Below are 22,115 nucleotides of genomic sequence, written 5' to 3' on the forward strand. Positions count from 1 at the left end.
TTGTTGTGTCCATACGGGTCAGGTTTGTGTCCTCTCTTGACATGGGTGCAAATGCCTAAAGATGTGCCTTGTATTACTGTAGCTTAGTATGGGGGGGATATGTACCTTTCTCTCCCAACAATCTACATGAATCTCAATGACAAATTTGACCTTTTAGATAGATATGTACACCTCTAACTTATAAGGTCATACTTTACAACCTTAAAGTTAGTCATTGGCACAGTAATTTTTTTGCCTACTTACCGAGCTACAGTGAATTTAAAATAATTGCTTAGAGAGAGGTTGAAAATAAGAACCAAACTCCTGGAGCAGCAGACAGGGCTGAGGAACAAAAAGAGTAAATCAGTTGCATGAGCAGCCCTCTCAATCCAACTCCCACTGGCTTTGTCCTTCACTCTTGCTCCTCCGTTCTCCCTTAATTCGCCCCTCGCCGGTAATTTTATAGCTCAGTGGCTGCTGGATGCCCCAATGTCACCTATGTCTCAAAAAAAAAAAAAACATAAAGTGAGAGACTCTTAAAGTGCAGAGCCTGTGAGTTTGACTGGGCGTGTGACGACAATCTCCACTCAGACACATTCAGTTGTGTCTCAATGAGCTTACCCTGTGGATGGCTCCCCCATTACGATTTTCTTTTTCAATTTGATTTCCCTAGAATAGATGAAATACCTTTTTTTATTGGAGGGAAAGAGCTCAATTCTTATCCACGCTCTGAGCATAATTTGACTACGAATGTAGTCAGCTGTGTCTAATTGGCTTCAGTTAAATTTGATTGCAGAAGAGAAAAAGGCTTTAGCACATACCGTGTAATTTCAACCAAATCACATTTTAATTTGCGGTTGTGGATATTTCATTCAGATAGTAAAAGCTGATTAATATAATTACTCTATTGTCCTGCATACGCTGCTGCGGAGGTGGTCTGGGCTAATATTCAGACATTATATGGTCTAATACAGATGATTGCATCTTGTGAATGGCTATGTCCCAATTTGACTCGATGTCGCTAGAACACATTCTCTGTCCTATGCACGTCATTGACTCAGTCCGTCTGTTTACCAACACCAATATCGATATCAAAATACACAAAAAACTATACAAGGAGGAATTGTTTTGGAATGAAATCATTGAGGGCTCGTATCTATTTTATATCTTGTTTGCTTTATAAACAATAAACATCACTTGGCATAGGAGATAAGAGAGAGAAGGAGTAGACATTCATAACAGATAATATGAACGCCATTGAGTGCAAAACGTGTCATAGATTTTATTCCGGACTAGACACTTGACTTCAGCGCTAGACAATAACTATCACATGAAGCATCAAACATTGGTCATTAGAGCTCCGATAAACAAACAAGGAACCAAATAGGGCACCTATTCATTTGTGAATAGCACAGCTGCAACTCTCCATATCTACTGTGCTCAGCCACTCACATGAAAGAAAAAACAGACTCGTAGATTGAGCTGTCTAAATGTTGAGAATTTAGTTCCATCAGGGCCCACTCATGTTTCCCTGTGTGTGTCATGGGCATGCTGGGTAGTGTAGTTTATACATTAGAGCCCCACTGTGGAGTACAGACAAGAATTCCAACAGTGGGTGAATGGCCTGTGGAGGCGATCAATGTCCATTTTCGGAGTAGCTTCAACTTTAACCTCAGTCAAAAACTTGCACTTCGTACAAAGCTGCTGTGGATCGAATGTCTTGGTCGCTTATTGGAACATGTTGCCTGTTCTTTGGTCCAAAAAGTGTTCTGTTTATCCACTTCTCTTTGAGGCTTTAACTGTTGAAAGCATTTGTAAGGCATAGACTTGCATTGAGCAGGGTTCTGTGTTCTTGTGGCCAGTCATGTATGGACACCCAAGATGTATATCACAGTAAATATGTGACAGGGTAATGTTGTGCTGTATGTTGTGTGGTGGTTTGCGTTGTGTTGTGATCATTGGTAAATGTTCAATTATCAGGGTACTGGTGGGTCTTGGGTACAGATGGATCAGATGCATGTCATTACAGAAATAACTAACACCTTCACAGCTTAAGGTGTTGTACTGTCTACTTTGAAGAATAAACACTCTACAAAGAATTACATATAGTTGAGCCATACTCTTCCAACTGTCATAGTTCTATAGACAAATCAGGAATCAGTAAACATTGAATTGGCTTTAGCAGATACTTTCGGTACATACAGTGACTTCAGAAAGTATTCACACCTCTTTACTTATTTTACATTTTGTTGTGTTTACAGCAGGGCTGCCAACTTTTGAAGAAAGCTTAGAGTGAGATTTGCTATGTCAATTTCATTGCCCACTGGCACAACCCCTAGATGGGAAATGTTACTTTTTAAGGCTAATTTCCTACAATTCCATGCATTTTGACATGGCTTAGGCATATGACCAGGGTGGAAATAAAATTTAAAATAAAAAAACACAGGTCACGTGTATTCAGAATGCTTTGAACATTAAATGAATAGTCACAATTTGACAATTTTGTGACATTGAGATTTCATTTTAGATAAAAACACAAACATTTTGTAATTTGGGTGGACAATCACTTTAAAATAGGTCTGGAAGAAAATCCTGCTTGCTCTCCAAGAGGGTTGGCCTCCCCTGAAGTGCTGGGTGTTTGAAAATGTTCTTGTTATAACAATTAATTTCTCAATATCAATATTCAGTTGGTTTATGCCTACTAGATGAAGATCCTTGTCATCATCTTGCTCTACATAGACAAAATATGATGTTTTTATGATGTTTTTATGAGTTGCCCTATCATCTCTGCCTAGCATGTGCACAGTACTAACACTTATTTTGATTCCTGGAGTATTTAATATCCAATGTTTATTCAAGACTGTCCATGAATAGCTGCATAATTACATTGCCTCATGTAATTCATTTTCAAAGACAAGTAGGTATATCCGATTTCAAATATGTGATTAACTGGCAAAATTGGGAAGAAGTGGAATAATAAAATAAGTGTCGGGAGTAACAACAGTGTTCTTGCTGACAAGCAAATATTTACCATATATTAATCAGGGTGGTAGGTAGCCTAGTGGTAAGAGTGTTGCAAGATCAAATCCCTGAGCTGACAAGGTAAAAATATCTGTCGTTCTGCTCCTGAAAAAGGCCATCTTTGGAAAAAGAAAAAAAAATTCTTAACTGATTTGCCTAGGTAAATAAAATTTTAGCCCATTGTTAAAGAATGAGAATTGTTCCACTGATCAGACTGAAACATACCGTAGGTCTATCTACTGCCTTTTCATTGTCACAACCTAAACGGCAATCACCAAACGAAGGAACTAATGCAAGTGTGGATTAAATCCACTTTAGTACATGCTGCCAAAAGGCACTCTGCAATAGGGACAGGAGTAACCTCTACCTCGTTTTGTTGACAACATTGTACATAAAACAGCGCTACCATGCTACTGTTTTCAGAGTATTATAAACTCAGCAGAGAATGTTCTCTCTCTCCATTCAGCTCCACTCTAATTTTGAGGGGCGTTTCTTTAAAACATGCATCAAATCCCCTTTGATCCCTTACATATGCTTCAATGTGCCGCTGTTCACATCGCTGTGGCAAGACAGGACAATGATAAAGGTTCAGCTCGTGATGTTTAAATTGCAGGTGCAGATGCTCCGATTTCAAAATGATTTGGGGCAGTTGAAAAGTTAACGCGCTGACTATACAATAGACTAATTAGACAAATATAACTAGTGCTTTTCAATGCGTGAGATATGAGGTGTGCGGTGAGAATGTGAGGTCAAATGCATCTGTCTCATGACCAATGCGGGAGAGTTGGCAGCTCTGTTACAGCCTGAATTTAAAATGGATTATGTAGATATTTTGTGTCAATGATCTACACACAATACCACATAATGTCAAAGTGGAATTTTTTTAGTAGAACATTTCTGAAATTAGTAAAAAGAAAATGTCATCAGTCAGTAAGTGTTCAACACCTTTGTTATGGCAAGCCTAAACAAGTTCAGGAGTAAAAATGTGCTTAAAAAAATTGCATAATAAGTTGCATGGACTCACTCCATGTTCAATAATAAAGGTTAACATGATTTTTGAATGACTACCCAATCTCTGTAACCCAATTATCTGTAAGGTCCCTCAACCAAGTAATACATTTCAAGCACAGATTCAAAACACAAAGATCAGGTAAGTTTTTCAATGCCTTTCAAAGGAGGGCACTGATTGGTAGATTTGTACAAAAAAAACACACACAAAAAAGCAGATGGTGAAAATCCCTTTGAGCATGGAAAAGTTATTAATTATACTTTGCATGGTGTATCAATACACCCAGTTGCTACAAAGATACAGGCGTTTTTCCCAACTCAGTTGCCGGATAGGAAGGAAACTGCTCAGGGATTTCACCATGAGGCCGATGGTGATTTTAAAACAGTTACAGAGTTTAATGGTTGTGATATGAGAAACTGAGGATGTATCAACAACATTGTAGTTACTCCACAATACTAACCTGAATGACATAGTGAGAAGACGAAAGCCAGAATAAAAAATGCAGCCTGTTTGCAACAAGGCACATAAGTAATACTACAAAATAACGTACCAAAGAAATGCACTTTTTGTCCTGAATACAAAGCATTATGTATGTTCACGCATGGTGGTGGCTGCATCATGTTATGGTTATGCTTGTTATCGGCAAGGACTAGGAGTTTTTTAGGATAAAAATAAATGGAATACAGCTATGAGCACAGAAAAAAATCCTAGAGGATAGCCTGGTTCAGTCTGCTTTCCAACAGACACTGGGAGATTTTGTCACCTTTCAGCAGGACAATAACTTAAAACACAAGACCAAATCTACAATGGAGTTGCTTACCAAGACAAATGGCTTAGTTACAGTTTTTACTTTAAATCGGCTTGAAAATCTAGGATAATTATTGAACATGGCTGTTTAGCAATGATCAACAATCTACTTGACAGAGCTTGAATAATTTTTAAAATAATATTCCAGGTGTGAAAGCTCTTAAAGACTTACACAAAAAGACTCACAGCTGTAATCAGCGCCAAACGTGCTTCTACAAAGTATTGACTCAGGGGTATGAATACTTATGTAAATGAGGTATTTCTGTTATTAATTTGCCCCAAAATGCCAAAATGTCTAAAAACTTGTTTTCACTTTTTCATGATGGAGTATTGTGTATAGATGGGTGAGAGATAAAAAAAAAACAATTTAATCGGTTTTGAATTCAGGCTGTAACACAACAAAATGTGGAATAAATCAAGGGGTATGAATACTTTCTGAAGGCACTGTATAATGCAAAAATAAGTAAGTTGGCCATTGTTATCTTTCCGTGACTTTTTGGGTTCTGTCTTAATGTCTTACGGAAGTTATTATCCCCTCCTTATGACTGTTTTATGAAGGCATCATGACTGGTTGCTTCAGGTCAAAGTGTGAACCAAATCCCAAGTCCCTTAGCTAAATAAACATTGACATTTCATATTTGATTGGTGTGATTAAAGCATGTAGAGTCTACAAAGCATATATAGTCTATAATGATAAAGGGTATAGGATATGTGTGATGATTTCTTCAGATATGTTCAGCATGCTCTTGGATAGATTTGGTCCTTAGGAATGCTCAGACCAGCACAGATACAAAAACGCAAAACAGCTCGACATTGACTAGAATTTTAACATACACTAATGCAACAGACTGTATACCAATGTAGCGGCCGATTATGAATCTGGAATAAGTAATTGAATGCGTCCCTACAAATCAGTTTGATACCCTCTTTGATTAGAGCGGTATGTAAATAATTTGAATTATGGATTTGAATACACTATGGCTACATCCCAAATGGACCTTATGGAGGACCCATAGGGCTCTGGTCAAATGTAGTGCACTAGGGAAAATGGTGCCATTTGGGATACAGCTTAGGAAACCAGCATTATTACCACATTGGAGAGATGTATTGCTGTTGTATCGTGTGATATAGATATGGAATTCAGAGTATTTTAAACAGTTGTTTACCACAGTTTTGATAGAACCATAACCCCCTAAGGTCTAAGGGCCCGGGACTCGGTTTCTACTAAGCTAACATATGGAATTGTTTTAAGATTTCAAGGGTAATTTAGCTATTTAAATTGTTTTATTTTAGGACCCCTGTAAGTATATAAAAGTGTTGTTTTCATTATTTGATGAAATGCATTGAATAACATATTCATTCATGGCTAGAGAGTTTGGAAAAAGTTTGTTTTGAAGTGTCTGTCCTATATCTAAGAGATATAAGAAAGATCAGGAAATAATATATATATATTTTTATCCATATTTAACCGCTTTTGTAGGCACTAAAGTACTTCCATATACACTGAGTGTCCAAAACATTAGGAAAACCTGCTTTTTCCATGACATAGACTCCAGGACATAGACTCTATGATCCCTTATTGATGTCACCTGTTAGAAGACAGGTTAAAGAAGGATTTTATGCCTTGAGACAATTGAGACATGGATTGTGTAAGTGTGCCAAGTGAACGGGCAAGACAAAAGGTTTAAGTGCCTTTGAATAGGGTATTGTAGTAGGTGCCAGGGGCACAGGTTTGAGTGTCAAAAACTGCAACGCTGCTGGGTTTTTCACTCTCAACAGTTTCCTGTGTGTATCAGGAATAGTCTACTACCCAAAGGACATCCTGCCAATTTGACAAAACTGTGGGAAGCATTGGAGTCAATATGGGCCAGCATCCCTGTGGAATGCTTTTGACACTTTGTTGAGTCCATTGCCCTGATGAATTGAGGCTGTTCTAAGGGGAAAAGGGGTTGCAACTCAATCTTAGGAAGATGTTCCTAATGTTTTGTACACTTAGTGTATACTTCCATTAATTTTTTTTAACTGATACCGGGCTACCTTCAGATTAGTTTTGTGAGGCTTGTGGGCGTTCTAGAGCAAAATGGAGAACACCATCGAATTAGTCTCAACATATTAATTTGTATCCCAAATTAAAAAGACAGATTTTCGGGATGTCTCCTGGTTTTACAAAAACTGCTGTAGCTGTGGTGGATTGAGATGCAGCCCAAAAGCTTGTGACCTTTTTGGTACGTCAGAACAGTGGCATGTATTCATGGATGCCAAGGGAAACCAGGCTTCCTCAAAAATTGGTCCAATAAAAACATACAAATTCTAGAACAATTTATCTTTAGTCAATCTGTGTTTTCATAATTTTCCTTAATTTGGTAAGTGGCTGAATCTATCTCATCAGATAAGTCCTCAGAGCGAGGGAAACAGCACCCCTCTGTCCAGTATGTGGAGCCCATGAATCTGAGGCTGTTTGGACAAAAAGAGTATGACATGTTTCCACTGTAGCATTAATTAATGCCAGTGAGCATTTTGCCAATCAGCGTTGAGCTAAGCTCAACTGTGGTAAGTCCCGGCCAGTTTAGATTTGGCCTCACACAAATCAAATCACATCAAAAGCAAAATACTTGCCTGTTCCTGGTCTGCTTGTGTTGTTGTCCTGCAGTAGCTAGCTAGCTAGATCTGCAATTTCCTAAATTGTGGATTCAGATATGGATTTGGACTTGTGGGTAGCCGAGCGATTAGAGAGTTGGGCTTGCAACCAAAAGGTTGCTGGTTCAAAGAGCCGACAAGGTGAAACATTTGTCAATGTGCTCTCGAGCAAGGCATTTAAAGGAAAATTCCACACAAAACCATTAGTTCATTGTTGACATAGTTCCAAAACGTTTTGCTTGTCAGCACTCAAGTTTTCAAGATATGTAACTTTCAAAATACAGAAATCATACCAATCATACCGAAATCATACCAAATGAGTTTTGGAGTCTTCCTTTAATCCTAATTTTCTCCAGGTGTGCCGTGTTGCTATGGCTGACTCTGTAAAGCAACACATTTCACTGCACCTATCAGGTGTACAGAATGTGACAATAAAATATATATATATTTTTTAAACTTAATTGTCCATGGAGGCCAATGATTATAACGACAATTCTGATGTAACCATAAATTCATACGTTTTGCCACTGGCCTGAGACGATTGAAGTAACCTAGATGTAATAGGCTCACGTTAACTAGCTAGCTAACTTAGCTGGTTCATTGTTGCTCTAAGCTAGCAAGCATTTTAGCCATGTAGCCTAGGCTAGAACAACAAAAACTAAAAGCTTGTACTATTGTGTGACGGAGTCATAGACCATTTTGCCAACATGAAAGAGAGGAGGATGACATTGCTGTTCAACTAGTCTACAGGTAGGGTGAGTCAACATGTTTTTTCTACTTGCGCACACGCACGGACACACAAACAAAAATCAGTACCATGGAGAGCAACATGATATTTAGCAACGTTGATTGGACTAAAATGTTTTAGGTATCTTTAAATTTGTTTTCACTGTATTACACTAAGCATATATTACCTAGTTGATTTGATGATGTTTAAGTTGAAATCATGCTCTAATAATAGAGGAAGTGCTCCTGTTTTCTTTGTGATGACTTGCGCTAACTCTTCATGGTTCTAAATCAGTAGTTGTTTAGTAAACTATCAGCCTGGTCTCATAGACTAGAATCAACATACTAAAAGAAAATCCATATGTTACGTTTGGTATGGGTACAGAAGGTTACTTAAGGCAAAAACAAAAGAAGGGTGCTTGGTCAGGGTGGATGAATGAGCGTGAAGGTTGCATGTTTGAATCAACTTTACCATTTTAGCTAATTAGCAACTTTGAAACAACTTACTATGTTAGCTAACCCTAACATTAACCCTTTAACCTAACTCCTAACCTTAACCCTAGCCTAGCTAACCTAAGCTTAACTAGCTAACGTTAACGTTAGCCACCTTGCTATTGTTTGCCACAACAAATTGGAATTCGTAACATGTCACACTGTACGTATTGAAAATTCGTGCCGTTATACGAATTGTAATTCGTAACATATCATACGAAATGTATGATGGAAATCCACAAATTAATACATACCATACCAAACTTTAACTTATTGACACTACCCATCCCTTAAGCGGGATAATTGTCATTAGCAACTGCTAAATAGCATAGCGTCACAGTCAAATAATGACTAAAAATATTAATATTCATGAAATCACAAGTGTAATATTGCAAAACACAGCTTAGCCTTTTGTTAATCCACCTGTCGTCTCAGATTTTGAAATGATGCTTTACAGCGAAAGCAATCCAAGCGTTTGTGTAAGTTTATTGATCGCATGACAAAACATTAAGTACACTTAGTATCAGGTAGCTTGGTCACGAAAATCAGAAAAGCAATCAAATGAATCGTTTACCTTTGATGATCTTCGGATGTTTTCACTCACGAGACTCCCAGTTACACAACAAATGTTCCTTTTGTTCCATAAAGTTTATTTTTATATCTAAAATACCTCAGTTTGTTTGTCGCGTCATGTTTAGAAATCCACAGGAAAGAGCGATCACGACAACGCAGACGAAAATTCCAAATAATATCCATAATGTCCACAGAAATGGTTTTTTATAATCAATCCTCAGGTTGTTTTTAAAATATATGTTCGATAATATATCAACCGGGAGTGTAGGTTAGGGGGAATAGGACAGGGGGAAACAATGGCCGCTTTACTCTGTTGCGCAAAACTCACTCTGAGAGCCCCCACCTATCCACTTACGCAATGTGATCTTTCTCGCTCATTTTTCAAAATAAAAGCCTGAAACTATGTCTAAAGACTGTTCACACCTTAGGGAAGCCACATAAAAAGGAATGTGGTTGATATCCCTTTAAATGGAGGATAGGCATGCATAGGAACAGAATAAATAAATAAGAGGCACTTCCTGATTGGATTTTCCTCAGGTTTTCGCCTGCAATATCAGTTCTGTTATACTCACAGACAATATTTTGACAGTTTTGGAAACTTTAGAGTGTTTTCTATCCTAATCTGACAATTATATGCATATTCTAGTTTCTGGGGCTGAGAAATAGGCAGTTTCAAATGGGTATGTTTTATAGCCAAAAACGAAAATACTGCCCCCTACACGCAAAAGGTTAATAGATGTTATCATACCTATTTGATGTGTTCTGGATTTTAGTTTACTATGTTACATCTACCCTTGAGTCCAGGTTGCAGATTTCAGAAACATGAAATTGCTTGACCATGCTGTAGGTCAGGGGTCTGCATCAGGCTGATCATACCGAGCCAAAACTGTCTCGTGAGTGATTTTGTTTTGTCCCCCCAAAGTTTTTCTTTATTTTTACAATTTTCTACATTGTAGAATAATAGTGAAGACATCAAAACTATGAAATAACACATGTGGAATCATGTAGTAACCAGAAAAGTGTTGAATCGCTGCAACAACAAAAAAATGTGATTTTTCTGGATTTTTTCCTAATTTTGTCTGTCATAGTTGAAGTGTACCTATGATGAAAATTACAGGCCTCTCTCATAATTTTAAGTGGGAGAACTTGCACAATTGGTGGCTAACTAAGTACTTTTTTGCCCCACTGTATGTGTCTTCACTCTTCTACATTAATATGGATGCTACCATGATTACAGACATTCCTGAATGATTCATGAATAATGATGAGTGAGAAAGTTACAGATGCTTAAATATCATACCCTCCCCCCAAATAAAATGCTAACTTCCCCTTTTATTGTGATGGTGAGAAGTTGGCATGTCTTGGAGGTATCATGCAGTATTTGTGCATCTGTAACTTTCTCACTCATCATATTCACGATTAATTCAGGACTATCCGTTATCATGGTAGCTTTCACATTAATGTAGAAGTGTTTAGAAACATGTAAATAAGAATATAATAACAGAAGTGACTCCAAAATGACAAAATACATTATTTACCATTCATTTTTATTGGACAAACAATTTTCTGAAACAACCAAAACAAACAGCAAATATACCCAACATCTTTGTGGAGTCACAAGCTTGATAATAATTGCATGCTAGGAATATGGGACCAAATACTAAACTTTTGACTACTTTAAATCACATAAGTGAATTTATCCCAACACTTTTGGTCCCCTAAAATGGTGGACTAAGTACAAAAAGTGCTGTAATTTCTAAACAGTTCACACAATAAGGATGAAAATACCCTAAAATTGAAGCGGATAGTCTGCACTTTAACCTTATAGTCATTGTATACAGAACCAACACTACCAAAAACATGTCACTCTCCCAATACCTTTGGAGCTCACTGTAACTAAAAGGGATATTTTATGTGTACCTACAAAACATCTCAACCCTAACTCCCCATAGACATGTGCTTCTTCTCCCTTGAGTTTCTTCTCTGAGACATAGATAAATGAAGGCTCTGGATGCATCCCAAATGGCACCCTATGCCTACACATTGCACTACTTTTGACCTATAGGCCCTGGTGAAAAGTAGTGCACTATAAAGAGAATAGGGTGCCTTTTGGAACACAGCCTCTGTCTGATTGCTTATTGCCAGAGCTGTCAGATATTTATTTATGGTTTTCAGTGTCTCCCTGCAACACAGACTGCACACTCCAATGTGGAGTAACATAGCACATTTGGAAGATGAATGACATTCTATGACAGAAAATCAAAGGGCAAAAAAATTGTCTTCTGAAAAATGGTGTGGGCAGCTATATTAGTTTTATGACTCTGTTGTTTTATTTGGACTGTAAATCGAAATGGAAACTCTGTCTAGACTGGTGAAAGTAAAGAAAGTTAGACTTGCAGTGCTTCGAGATGGCGACATGCTTGTTTGGTTGGACTCTACTGTTTAGCAGTCCTTTGCCTATAGGCCGTTGCCTGTGGATATGTCTGTGTATTTTATTTTACCTTTATTTAACTAGGCAAGTCAGTTAAAGAACAAATTCTTATTTACCATGACGGCATATCCCGGCCAAACCCTAACACGGATGGCGCCGCCCTATGGCACTCCCAATTACGGCCGGTTGTGATACAGCCTGGAATCGAAACAGGGTCTGTAGTGACACCTCTAGCACTGAGATGCAATGCCTTAGACCGCTGCGCCACTCGGGAGCAATGTGTACAGTAGGTGTGATAACAATTTACTTGAAGTGTTATTTATGACACATCCATAATAGGGTCATAAGCATATTGTAAAGTAGCATAACTCTTCAAGTAAAGGCATGTGTCACTGAATGTGTGTTTGGGAAACTGTGATTCCAATGACTTCAGCTGTGAAGCTCTGAATACAATATATGAGCTGCAGTAGAACGGTCATGGGGGATGTCTCCCCACTATGTGTGTGTGGGGGGTTGGGAGGGGGGTGGTCTAAGTGAAACACACCCAGGCAATTTTTTATTTTTTCCTGGAGGCTAGGCATTTGTCAGGGCCCTGCCACGGTTTCCTAATCCCCATAATGGTAATGGAGAGACACGTCGGGCCAGAACTCTCATGACTCTATCTTTGCTCATAATTGAGTTAATAAATTAAGGATGATGATTCCAAAACTGCTAAGTAGGAAATTGTAGAAAGAGAAAGAGAAAAGCTCATGGATGGAGGGCTTTGAGAATTTAGAGCTGCTGTCAACATTCAAGGACAAGGCAGAGCCTTTTTGGTGGAAGTAATTAAATGAGCATCGGCCTAACCTCTGATAATAGATCAGCCTCCTGGGCCCTTTGGGGGTCGTAATTGATACAACACTTTGGTCCCAGAACGAAGGGGTGCCCCCCTGGCATGCAAATATGGACAGCCGAAAACTGCACTCTTGCTGTTGGAGAGGTGCTTGAGCATTTGAAAATGTTCCAGAGCAGGAGAAATATGATGGTTTAGTTTACAATTACCCCGTGAAACCTCCAAGATACACATTTAATAAATAGACACTGAACACCTCCTCTGGAAGATGGAGCAGAAATGTCTAAAAATCGTTTTGATACAGCGACCTGGGTCTAACTTCTCATTTTTCTACTTCACCCCATCTAGCCAATCACATCTTAGAAGTGGGTCGGCGGCCAGTAATCCCCTCCCTGTACCTGCAGGGTTTTGTGGGCAATTGAAGCCAGGAAAGCTAGTGGTTTGGATGATGTGGAGAGAAGGTCTTAATGTTCCCACCTTATCAGAACTAGCAGATGTGGATGGAGGAGATCCTTTTTAAGACCACTGAGGCAGAACTCTGACAGTGCCACAGCCTCTTACCCCACCAGTGCATGGCTATTAACTTAGGCGGCCATCTTGACCCGATGACCAGTGTCCTTTCTCCATGTTAACCTGTGAAATTGTTAAATGCAAACAGTGTTGTGTTTCTGTCTTGTCGAATAGAGGTAATGACACACGCTGATACTGTACAGCTGGTAAAAGGCTGCTTGTTTGTGCCAGGGAGTTGCTACAGTAGTCGGGGGTCATGAAGTTGGAGTGTGAGAGAGAGACTCCGAGAAAGGATTTAATGCAGTGGAGAACAACTACCCCCTCTCATTGAAGGAAATTCAAGGCAGACCCTGGTACTGCAGGCATTGTTAGCTGAAAACAGGATCCCTCATTATAGTGAATGGGAAAAAATGGCAATCCTCACGGTTAATTTTTGATCCAATAAAAACATGCTTTGAAGAAACTCATGGTACCAATTATTTAATCTTATACAACAGATGTATGTCCTTGAACCAATTATTTAAAAATCTCACACAGAACGATAATAACGACAATTTAGCCTGCAGTACCCGGGTCGGCATTCAACTAGAGTTAATCAATGAGAGGGGGCAGCACTGAGCTAGCCAGCAACATCACTTCCTGGTGTAGTTCAAACTGCGCATGTTATGGGGTTTTCTCGCGTTGGCAAAAGTCTGTCCTCCATCCTTTCTCCTCCGTGACCCGTAAACCACTAAGTGGTTGAGTGGTCGAGGAGTGTGTCAGTTTGTTAGTAGGCAAACGGAAGAGTGTCCTTCCCTCCTAAAAAAATTTAGTCCAATTTTATTTGTCACATGCTTCATAGACAACAGGTGTAGACAGAGTGAAATGTTTACTTACGGGTACATTTCCAACAATGCAGAGTAAAGATAAGATACAAATTAGGAATAAATACACAGTGAATAACATAAAAATAATGAGTAAAAATAACATGGCTTTATGTAGGGAGTACCAGTACTGAGTTGACGTACAGGGGTACGAGGTAATTGAGGTAGGTAACAGGATAGATAATAGACAGTAGCAGCAGCGGCGTATGTGGTGAGTGTGAAAGCGTATATGGTGTCAGTATGCATGTGTGTGCATATTATGTGTGTGTGTGTGTGTGTGTGTGTGTGTGTGTGTGTGTGTGTGTGTGTGTGTGTGTGTGTGTGTGTGTGTGTGCGTGTGAGTTAAATAAAGGTTAAAACAATTTTTTTTAAGTATTTGTGCATTAAAGTGTCAGTGTATGTATGTGTGAGTGTGTGGGTAGAGTCCAGTGGGTGTGCATAAAGTATGTGCAAGAGAGTTAGTGCAAAAAAGGGTCAATGCAGGTAGTTCAGGTAGCCATTTGATTACATTTTAGCTGTCTTGTTTAGAAGTCTTATGGCTTAGGGGTAGAAGATGTTCAGGGTCCTGTTGGTGCATTGGGACCGCTTGCCGTGAAGTAGCAGAGAGAACAGTTTGCGGATTGAGTGGATGGAGTCTTTGTCAATTTTTTGGGCCTTCTTCTGACACCGCCTGGTATAGAGGTCCTGGATGGCAGGGAGCTCGGCCCCAGTGATGTGCTGGGCCGTTCACATTAACCTCTGTAGCGCCTTGCGGTCGGATTCCAAACACTTGTTTAAACCAAGCGATGATGCAGCCAGTTAAGCCGCTCTTGATAGTGCAGCTGTATAATATCCTTTTGAGGATCTGAGGGCCCATGTCAAATCTTTTCAGCCTCCTGGGAGGCAGGAGGTGAAAGGAGGCAGGAAGTGAGCAAATCTAATTGATTAAAGGCCAGCGTCTCCATTAGACGCCATCTTAGCCGACATAATTTTGCTTCAATGCGCTATTGAGTCATCACATAGGAATGAATGGTGTCACGTGATCGATGGCTAAAACCATTATTGTTATTTTATTGTGTTTACTTTTTATTATTTTTTACTTTAGTTTATTTGGAATATTTTCTTAACTCTTTCTTGAACTGCACTCTGTTGGTTAAGGGCTTGTAAGTAAGCATTCACGGAACATGTTGTATTCAGCGTTTGATTTAGTTTGATATATTTGATATATACAGTCATTGGTTTAATGAAAACAATTCAACCATGCAAATTCCCCTCTTGAAATGCAAATGATGAAGTATTAACTTGCATTTTTCATAAAGTCTCTTCATGCCATTTACTCTGAGCTCCTCCATGCAACTTATAAACCCCTCCCTACCTCAGAGTTGAATTTAAACACAAAATGCCATAATGTTGCTCGTGTTATTCATTGAGCCCCACCGCACAGCTTAGATTAAGCCCTATCATGCAGCTCATTTTGAGCCTCGCCATGGAGCTGGTTATCAATGCAGCTCAAGGTGACATGCTGAAACATCGTGCCTAGCACATTGACTATTATACAGCTGAATGAGTAACTTTTGTGACTGTATTATTTACTACTTTATGTTATTCTATTATTACAGATTTATAATCTTAATTTGATCATCCTGTTGTTGCAGGAAATGCAAACTTGTGGTGTGTACAAGGTTTAAAAAGTCTTCTAAAGTTGGTTATTTCCACTTCAAAATGTCTAATTTGATTTGCCCTAACTTAAAATGTATCAACCCATGCAAAAATGTCAATTCATTATTTCCACACAATAATTTCTGTTGCGGCAAGCTTATATTCCTGCTTTGAGAAACTGGTCAAATTGAGATCCTTCACCTGTACCTAGTGCATGAGTAAACATTTTCTCTGCTGTCATTGACATGGTCACAATCATTGACATTGTTATTGTGACACAAGGACCAGCACTTAATCCTAACACACTGTGCTGTTTTAGTATTGTGTTTTTCTTCTTAGACTGTTTACATCGTATCGTAGGGATCAACCCATGCTAGCTCATGCTGCTTCCTATCGTGTCCCTGCTTCAAAATGGATGTGTATGGCATGCACAATGTCTGTGATCTGGGAATTGGATTTGGCTTTCAATTTGACATTCCAGCAATTTTACGTTATGGGTATGTTTATTGTAAGCTCCTACATAACACTTTGACTCAACATAGAAGAACTCATGTATGGACAATCTGTGGTCTTGAAAATAGTTTGTGTGGATGGAAGCAAGAAAATAGAGCTATGAAGAAAATGTGCTCAAATCTATAACATTTATGAGGGGTTTGTTATCCTTTTGTGTGTTTATCCCTGTGTTTTGTGGTTCTGTGTGTCTAGGTGTGTCTACTTTTAGCTGAACATTGGTATTTTCCAAAGATGTTGAAAGGTATTTTCCAGAACGCTCTTTTGACAACTGTTGTTCTCTCTCTCTTTCTCCCCATTCTCCCTCTCTCCCTAACTCTCTCTGTTTCTCTACAGGACCTTGGTGCGGGAGCTCCACCTGACAGGAACTGGAAAGGAATTGCTATTGCTCTGCTGGTTATTTTGGGGGTCTGCTCTCTTATCACCATGTCTGTCATCCTCCTCACCCCAGGTACGGTATTGGGCATAGATAATAAGTACACTACACCTTGTATATTGACTTAGTTTCAGTACTCAGCTGTTCATCAACATCCTCAATTTGCTGCAATTAAGAACAGTTTATGCTGAGTGACGTACTCAGAAATCTTTGGAATGACTCACAGATGAACAGAGACCACATTGTCCCCTGGTGCTCCAGACAATTTAAAACCCCTTGAGTATCTGATGGGCTAGCTATCTATTGCATTTGGCTGCCACATAATTTACAAACTGAAGTGCTTTGTAGTTATCCAGCCCGGGCCAACATGGCTGACATTCAAAATAATTTGGCCCTTCTCTCTCTGCACAATTAGCATCTGTCCTTGTCAACAGTAGTTTACAAATGGCTTAACAACATCCTCTCATTAATGGCTTAACATTTTACGGTTAAAACATGTTTACGAAAGCTATTTATTAGACATTGTTAATGTTGTAAATTACTATTGTAGCTGGAATATCTACATAAGCCCGTTATCAGCAACCTGTGTTCCAATTGTTGTGTTAGCTAAATCCAAGTGAATCATTTTAAAAGGCTAATTGATCATTGGAAAACCCTTTTGCAATTATGTTAGCACAGCTGAAAACTGTTGTGCTCATTAAAGAAGCAATAAAAACTGGACTTCTTTAGACAAGTTGAGTATCTGGAGCATCAGCATTTGTGGGTTCGATTACAGGCTCAAAATGGCCCGAAGCAAATAACTTTCTTCTGAAACTTGTCAGTCTATTCTTGTTCTGAGAAATTAAGGCTATTCCATGCGAGAAATTGCCATGAAACTGAAGATCTCGTACAACGCTGTGTACTACTCCCTTCACAGAACAGCGCAAACTGGCTCTAACTAGAATAGAAAAAGTAGTGGGAGGCCCCGGTGCATAACTGAGCAAGAGGACAAGTACATTAGTACAAGTACATGTCTAGTTTGAGAAACAGGTGCCTCACAAGTCCTCAACTGGCAGCGTCAGTACCCGCAAAAAACACCAGTCTCAACGTCAACAGTGAAGAGGTGACTCTGGGATGCTGGTCTTCTAGGCAGAGTTCCTCTGTCCAGTGTCTGTGTTCTTTTGCCCATCTTAATCTTTTCTTTTTATTAGCCAAATTAATATTAGCTAAATTAATATACTATAAGGGAAACACTGATCATTTCTCTCTTGCTCTACTTTTTCCTCTCTCTTTCTCTCCCTCACCCCTCCAACCTTCCCGCTCTCTCTGTTAAATGTTTGGCTCCCTCTTCATCTGAATTTTAAAGGTTGCTCAAAGTGTCTGCCTCTAGAGCAGGTGAAGCCGTCCAAGTGCATCCAATCTTCTGATAAGATTTTATCCTGACTTATTTTATTCATAAAGGCTAAAGTAAGCATCACACTCAAGAGTCCCAACAGCTTTAAAAACTGCCCTAGATTAAAGTCCCCGTTTCCAGACCACTCCACATCTCTAGTCCTTGGTATATTAATCTGACTGTCATTTTTCTGACTAAAGCACAGACCTAAGACATTATTAACAGCTGGATGCAACATGTATAGTTACTCTTATACAGCTATATGCTGTAAACAGAACACACTATAAACATAAATCTAGAATCAGATTAACTTACCCACCAATGCTGACCTTGACCAGGAGCAACAACATAATGCTGACCTTAGATCAGTGTCTAGAGGCAACCTCTTGACAGAATATGTCTGGGATAGCTTCTAGGTCAAGACCAAGGAGTCTTGACTTTGATTGGAGACTGACTTGATGACCCTAAGTTCTGGGTAACCCCAAGTTCTCGAAAATGTCTTTCAGTTCCTCAGAAAGACTTTGATGCAGCAAGCTTCACAAATTTAAAAAAAGAAGCAATACTACACCCCTTTTCCTTTAGTTTCATGTGCCTTATTGCTATTATTTGCTCCTTCTGTGAGAGAATAAACAATGCTGGAAACTTCAAAATTGATAATGATTTGATCATTATTGTCACGGCCGTCTTCCTGGAAATGACTGGACCAAAGGGCAGCGTGATGAGCGTACATTTCTCTTTATTTGAAATTAATGTCGCCAACAAAACAAGGAACCCACCGTGAAGCTTAATTTGGGCAATCATGCCACTAACAAAGTCTACCCACAAATGCGAAAGGAAACAAGGCTGCCTAAGTATGATTCCCAATCAGAGACAACGATAGACAGCTGCCTCTGATTGAGAACCACACCCGGCCAAACACAAAGAAATAGAAAACATAGAAATAAAGAAACTAGAATGCCCACCTTAGTCACACCCTGGCCTAACCAAAATAGAGAATAAAAGCCTTTCTATGGCCAGGGCGTGACAATTATTGAGTTCCCAGTGATGATAGTTTGTAATTAATAAAAACATTTTGTGATTTTTTAAAAAGCGGACAGCCAAGCTGGCAGTGATACCAAACTCACAGTGGAAGATCTGTTCAAGCCTGAGTTTGTTGCCCACGACCCGGAGGCCAAATGGATCAACGGTAAGTGCCAACACGTACACCACAATTCTGCCATAGCTGTTGGATGATGGACAATATTGATGGAACTTGGTTGCAATGTTTTGGTGAGCAGAATGTTGTGTGACATGGTGCATGTCCTTACTTCTTTAAACAAGGTGGCGTAGATTGGCAATGACGTCTCACTGTTGGGAGTTTATTGTTTTTGGTCATGTGAATATTTAGTTATTTAAGCATTTTTGTAACTGAACACAAATAGCTGTGGCAGGGTCTAGGGAAAGTATGTGGAGATTATGCCTGCGTCTTTATTTTAAAAGTTAGGCTTCATTGATATTCTCTCACTTTGGTTTCATTGTTCCCAAAATAACGTAAACAATTATATGTATATAGTATATACTGTATATGTGGTATGAGTAAGAATGCTTCAAAACACCTAGAAATAAACTGTTTTGTTGGAGACACTTAGCACACTTACACAAAAATAAACACTACCTCAAAATCATGTTAGACATTAACACGATCTTGATATACTGAAAGTCTGCAGTCGGTTGTGCAAAGCGAAAACAAAGGGCTGAGTTGGTTCGACAACAAAAGGATGAATGATCCCTCACCTGCCTTCAACCTTTTTTAAAGTAACTGCCTAGTGTTTCCAGATTTCTATGAAATATGACCTATAGTTACTTACAATTTGAGTGAAATAGTTTTCCTCCCCCCCCAAAAAAAGTTTGTTAAAAATCAGCTTTTCTGTTGGAATGGTGTGGGTGTACCCCAACAACAGAATGGTGTGGGTGTATACCAGTCATTCAAAATATTCACGCAAGTAGACCGCTGATTGACCAGCTCATCCTCCTTTATACCGCTGATTGGCCAGCTACTTTAAATGTGGCGCATTTATATAATTCATTGTCAAACAGAACCAGGCTTGCATGTCTCATATCCCAGCCTTTGTGTATACCAGCAACTGATTATGCAAATTCAGATACTGAATTTGTACTGTCTTTTCTATCCCTCTGGTACATATTTACATTGTATTGATTCCTTATCTGCTGGATGGGGCTTGTATGTTAAAGTAACAGCCTGGAAGAGCAGATCTCTGAATAAAGCGTGTTAAGTGAAGCAAAAGTGAATCTGATTATGGTTGTGTTGTACAGACAAGATAACGATCACATTGAGATAATGGGACGCCGACTCCCTAAGATGCTCCGGAGAACCAACTCACAAGCTGTTTTTCTTTCCTGCTTTCCCGATGCCATTTGGGCTGTTTGTTTCAGATTCCTCTCTGCCCTTAACTGCTTGACTTCGATCGCATGCACCAATTGGCCACAGGGAAGAAGCAAGGCCTTTCTGTCCATCAATATTTTATCACCTCAGTGAAATTTCTCCACTATCTCCGCACCACCATCTCATTCACAGAGCTGACCTCAGGCTAGAGATGGAGAGAGATAACATTGCGTCAAACCAGTCAGAAAACCAGGTTTATGAGTACGGCTTTGAGAATAAATGGGACAAAATGGACTCCAGACAAATAGGATGAGATAACAAATAGACAGTGTGTAACATGGGAGACCTGAAATTGATCATGGTGTGGCTTTGTAGGTTTTAAGATGATCCAGATGAGAGAGAAGCTTTAGATCACTGATGGGCAGCTCCAGTCCTCAGGGGCCTGATTTGTGTTACACTTTTCCCCCCAGCCCTAAAGCTAACACAGCTGATTAATAAACTAATTGCATTCTAAACTGAAGACCATTATTAGTTTAATATTGGAGTCAGGTGTGTGAGGTGGGGCTGGGGCAAAAGTGTGACACCAACGACTGGAGTTGCCCAACTCTGCTTTAAATAGTTTAGATTGGAATCTATACTGTATGTGGTATTGCAAATGTAGATGTGCAAGGTTATATTAAAACTAGGACTGATGAAGGTAATATGTTAATTACAGTTAATGTTAGATATCTTAAACAGCATACATTTTTTTACACATTTAATTGCATCTCCATTCCATCACTCAAAAGTCTGTGTTTCCGCACGGACCCTTTTAAGAGTAACACACAATGCGCTCTGTCTGTGGGTTGTCACTTGTTACCCCAGCCACAAAATTGACCTATATCGTAAGAATTCATGAATACTAAAATTGTCTTTTTGGTCTTAATTTAAGGTTAGGGTTAGGTATAAGGTTAGTAGTGTGGTTAGGGTTAAGGTTAAGTTTAAAATCAGATTTCAAGAAGATCAGTTGTAGAAATAGGCGGGGTTTAGCCTTAATTTTGCTGGGGGAGGAGAGAGAGAAATGGGAGAGGGAGCATACATAAGATCACACAGGACACCAGATAAGACAGGAGAATTACATCAGATATGATAGATTGACTCTAGCCCCCAGGCACATAGACTATTGCAACATAGATACTGGAGACTGAGACGGGGGGTTGGGGGACACTGTGGTCCAGTCCAAAGTTATCACCGGAAGGGCTGAGTTTTATTTAAATGTTACCACCCATCAGCATTGCATTTTTTATTCATCATAAACTGCCTTTGCTGTACCACAGCTGAATCCTGGCAGCAGCCTGCCAGCAGCCTACTAAAGGTTGTACCGTGTCAATTACAATGTAGAAAAATGCATATCAGCTATCTTTCAATTGGGTGTCCTTTAAACATTCTCAATGCTCGCAGCTATGAGCAACAATTTTTGAAGGAAAATATACAGTTAGTTCAACCATAAACACATTCCCAGGTGTTGTTTTAGATAACAGCAAAAACTTAATTTGCTCTTAAGTTATGCTAACTACCCAGCTAACCAGACAATAATGTTTATAATGGTATGGTTGAATGCCTATTGATTCAAGTCTAATTTCCCACAATGATTTTAATCTGAACAGGACAATCGTTAAGCTACTGTTTATCTTGTAGTTCTCAGATCAACTATTTAGGAAAATTATCCAAATTTGTGTAACAGTTTGTGACTAGTTAATGTTGAAGAACATGGATAAGTAGGCTAGATCTAACAACTGTATGATATTTTACATGAACTCAGACCTGGCTGATCTGTTGGTATTGTCTTAGAATATTTCCTGAACAAAAATATAAATGCAACAATTTCAAGGTACAGTTCATATAAGAAAATCAGTCAATTGAAATAAATCCATTAGGTCCTCATCTAGGGATTTCACATGACTGAGCAGGGGTGCA

The 22,115-nt window shown here is 39.1% G+C and overlaps 1 protein-coding gene across 1 annotated transcript in view; it reads left to right on the forward strand.

The window, feature by feature from the left end:
• The window catches only part of LOC115135159 (inactive dipeptidyl peptidase 10-like), a 129,190-nt gene that overhangs the window by 3,703 nt on the left and 103,372 nt on the right, over positions 1-22,115 (forward strand). The window contains exons 2-3 of the mRNA XM_029669582.2: positions 16,365-16,479; positions 18,867-18,962. Coding sequence (XP_029525442.2) covers positions 16,365-16,479; positions 18,867-18,962 — 211 coding nt within the window. The remainder of the gene's footprint in view (positions 1-16,364; positions 16,480-18,866; positions 18,963-22,115) is intronic.

Source organism: Oncorhynchus nerka, linkage group LG1, assembly GCF_034236695.1.
Source record: "Oncorhynchus nerka isolate Pitt River linkage group LG1, Oner_Uvic_2.0, whole genome shotgun sequence".
In the NCBI taxonomy this organism is placed as follows: Eukaryota; Metazoa; Chordata; class Actinopteri; order Salmoniformes; family Salmonidae; genus Oncorhynchus; species Oncorhynchus nerka.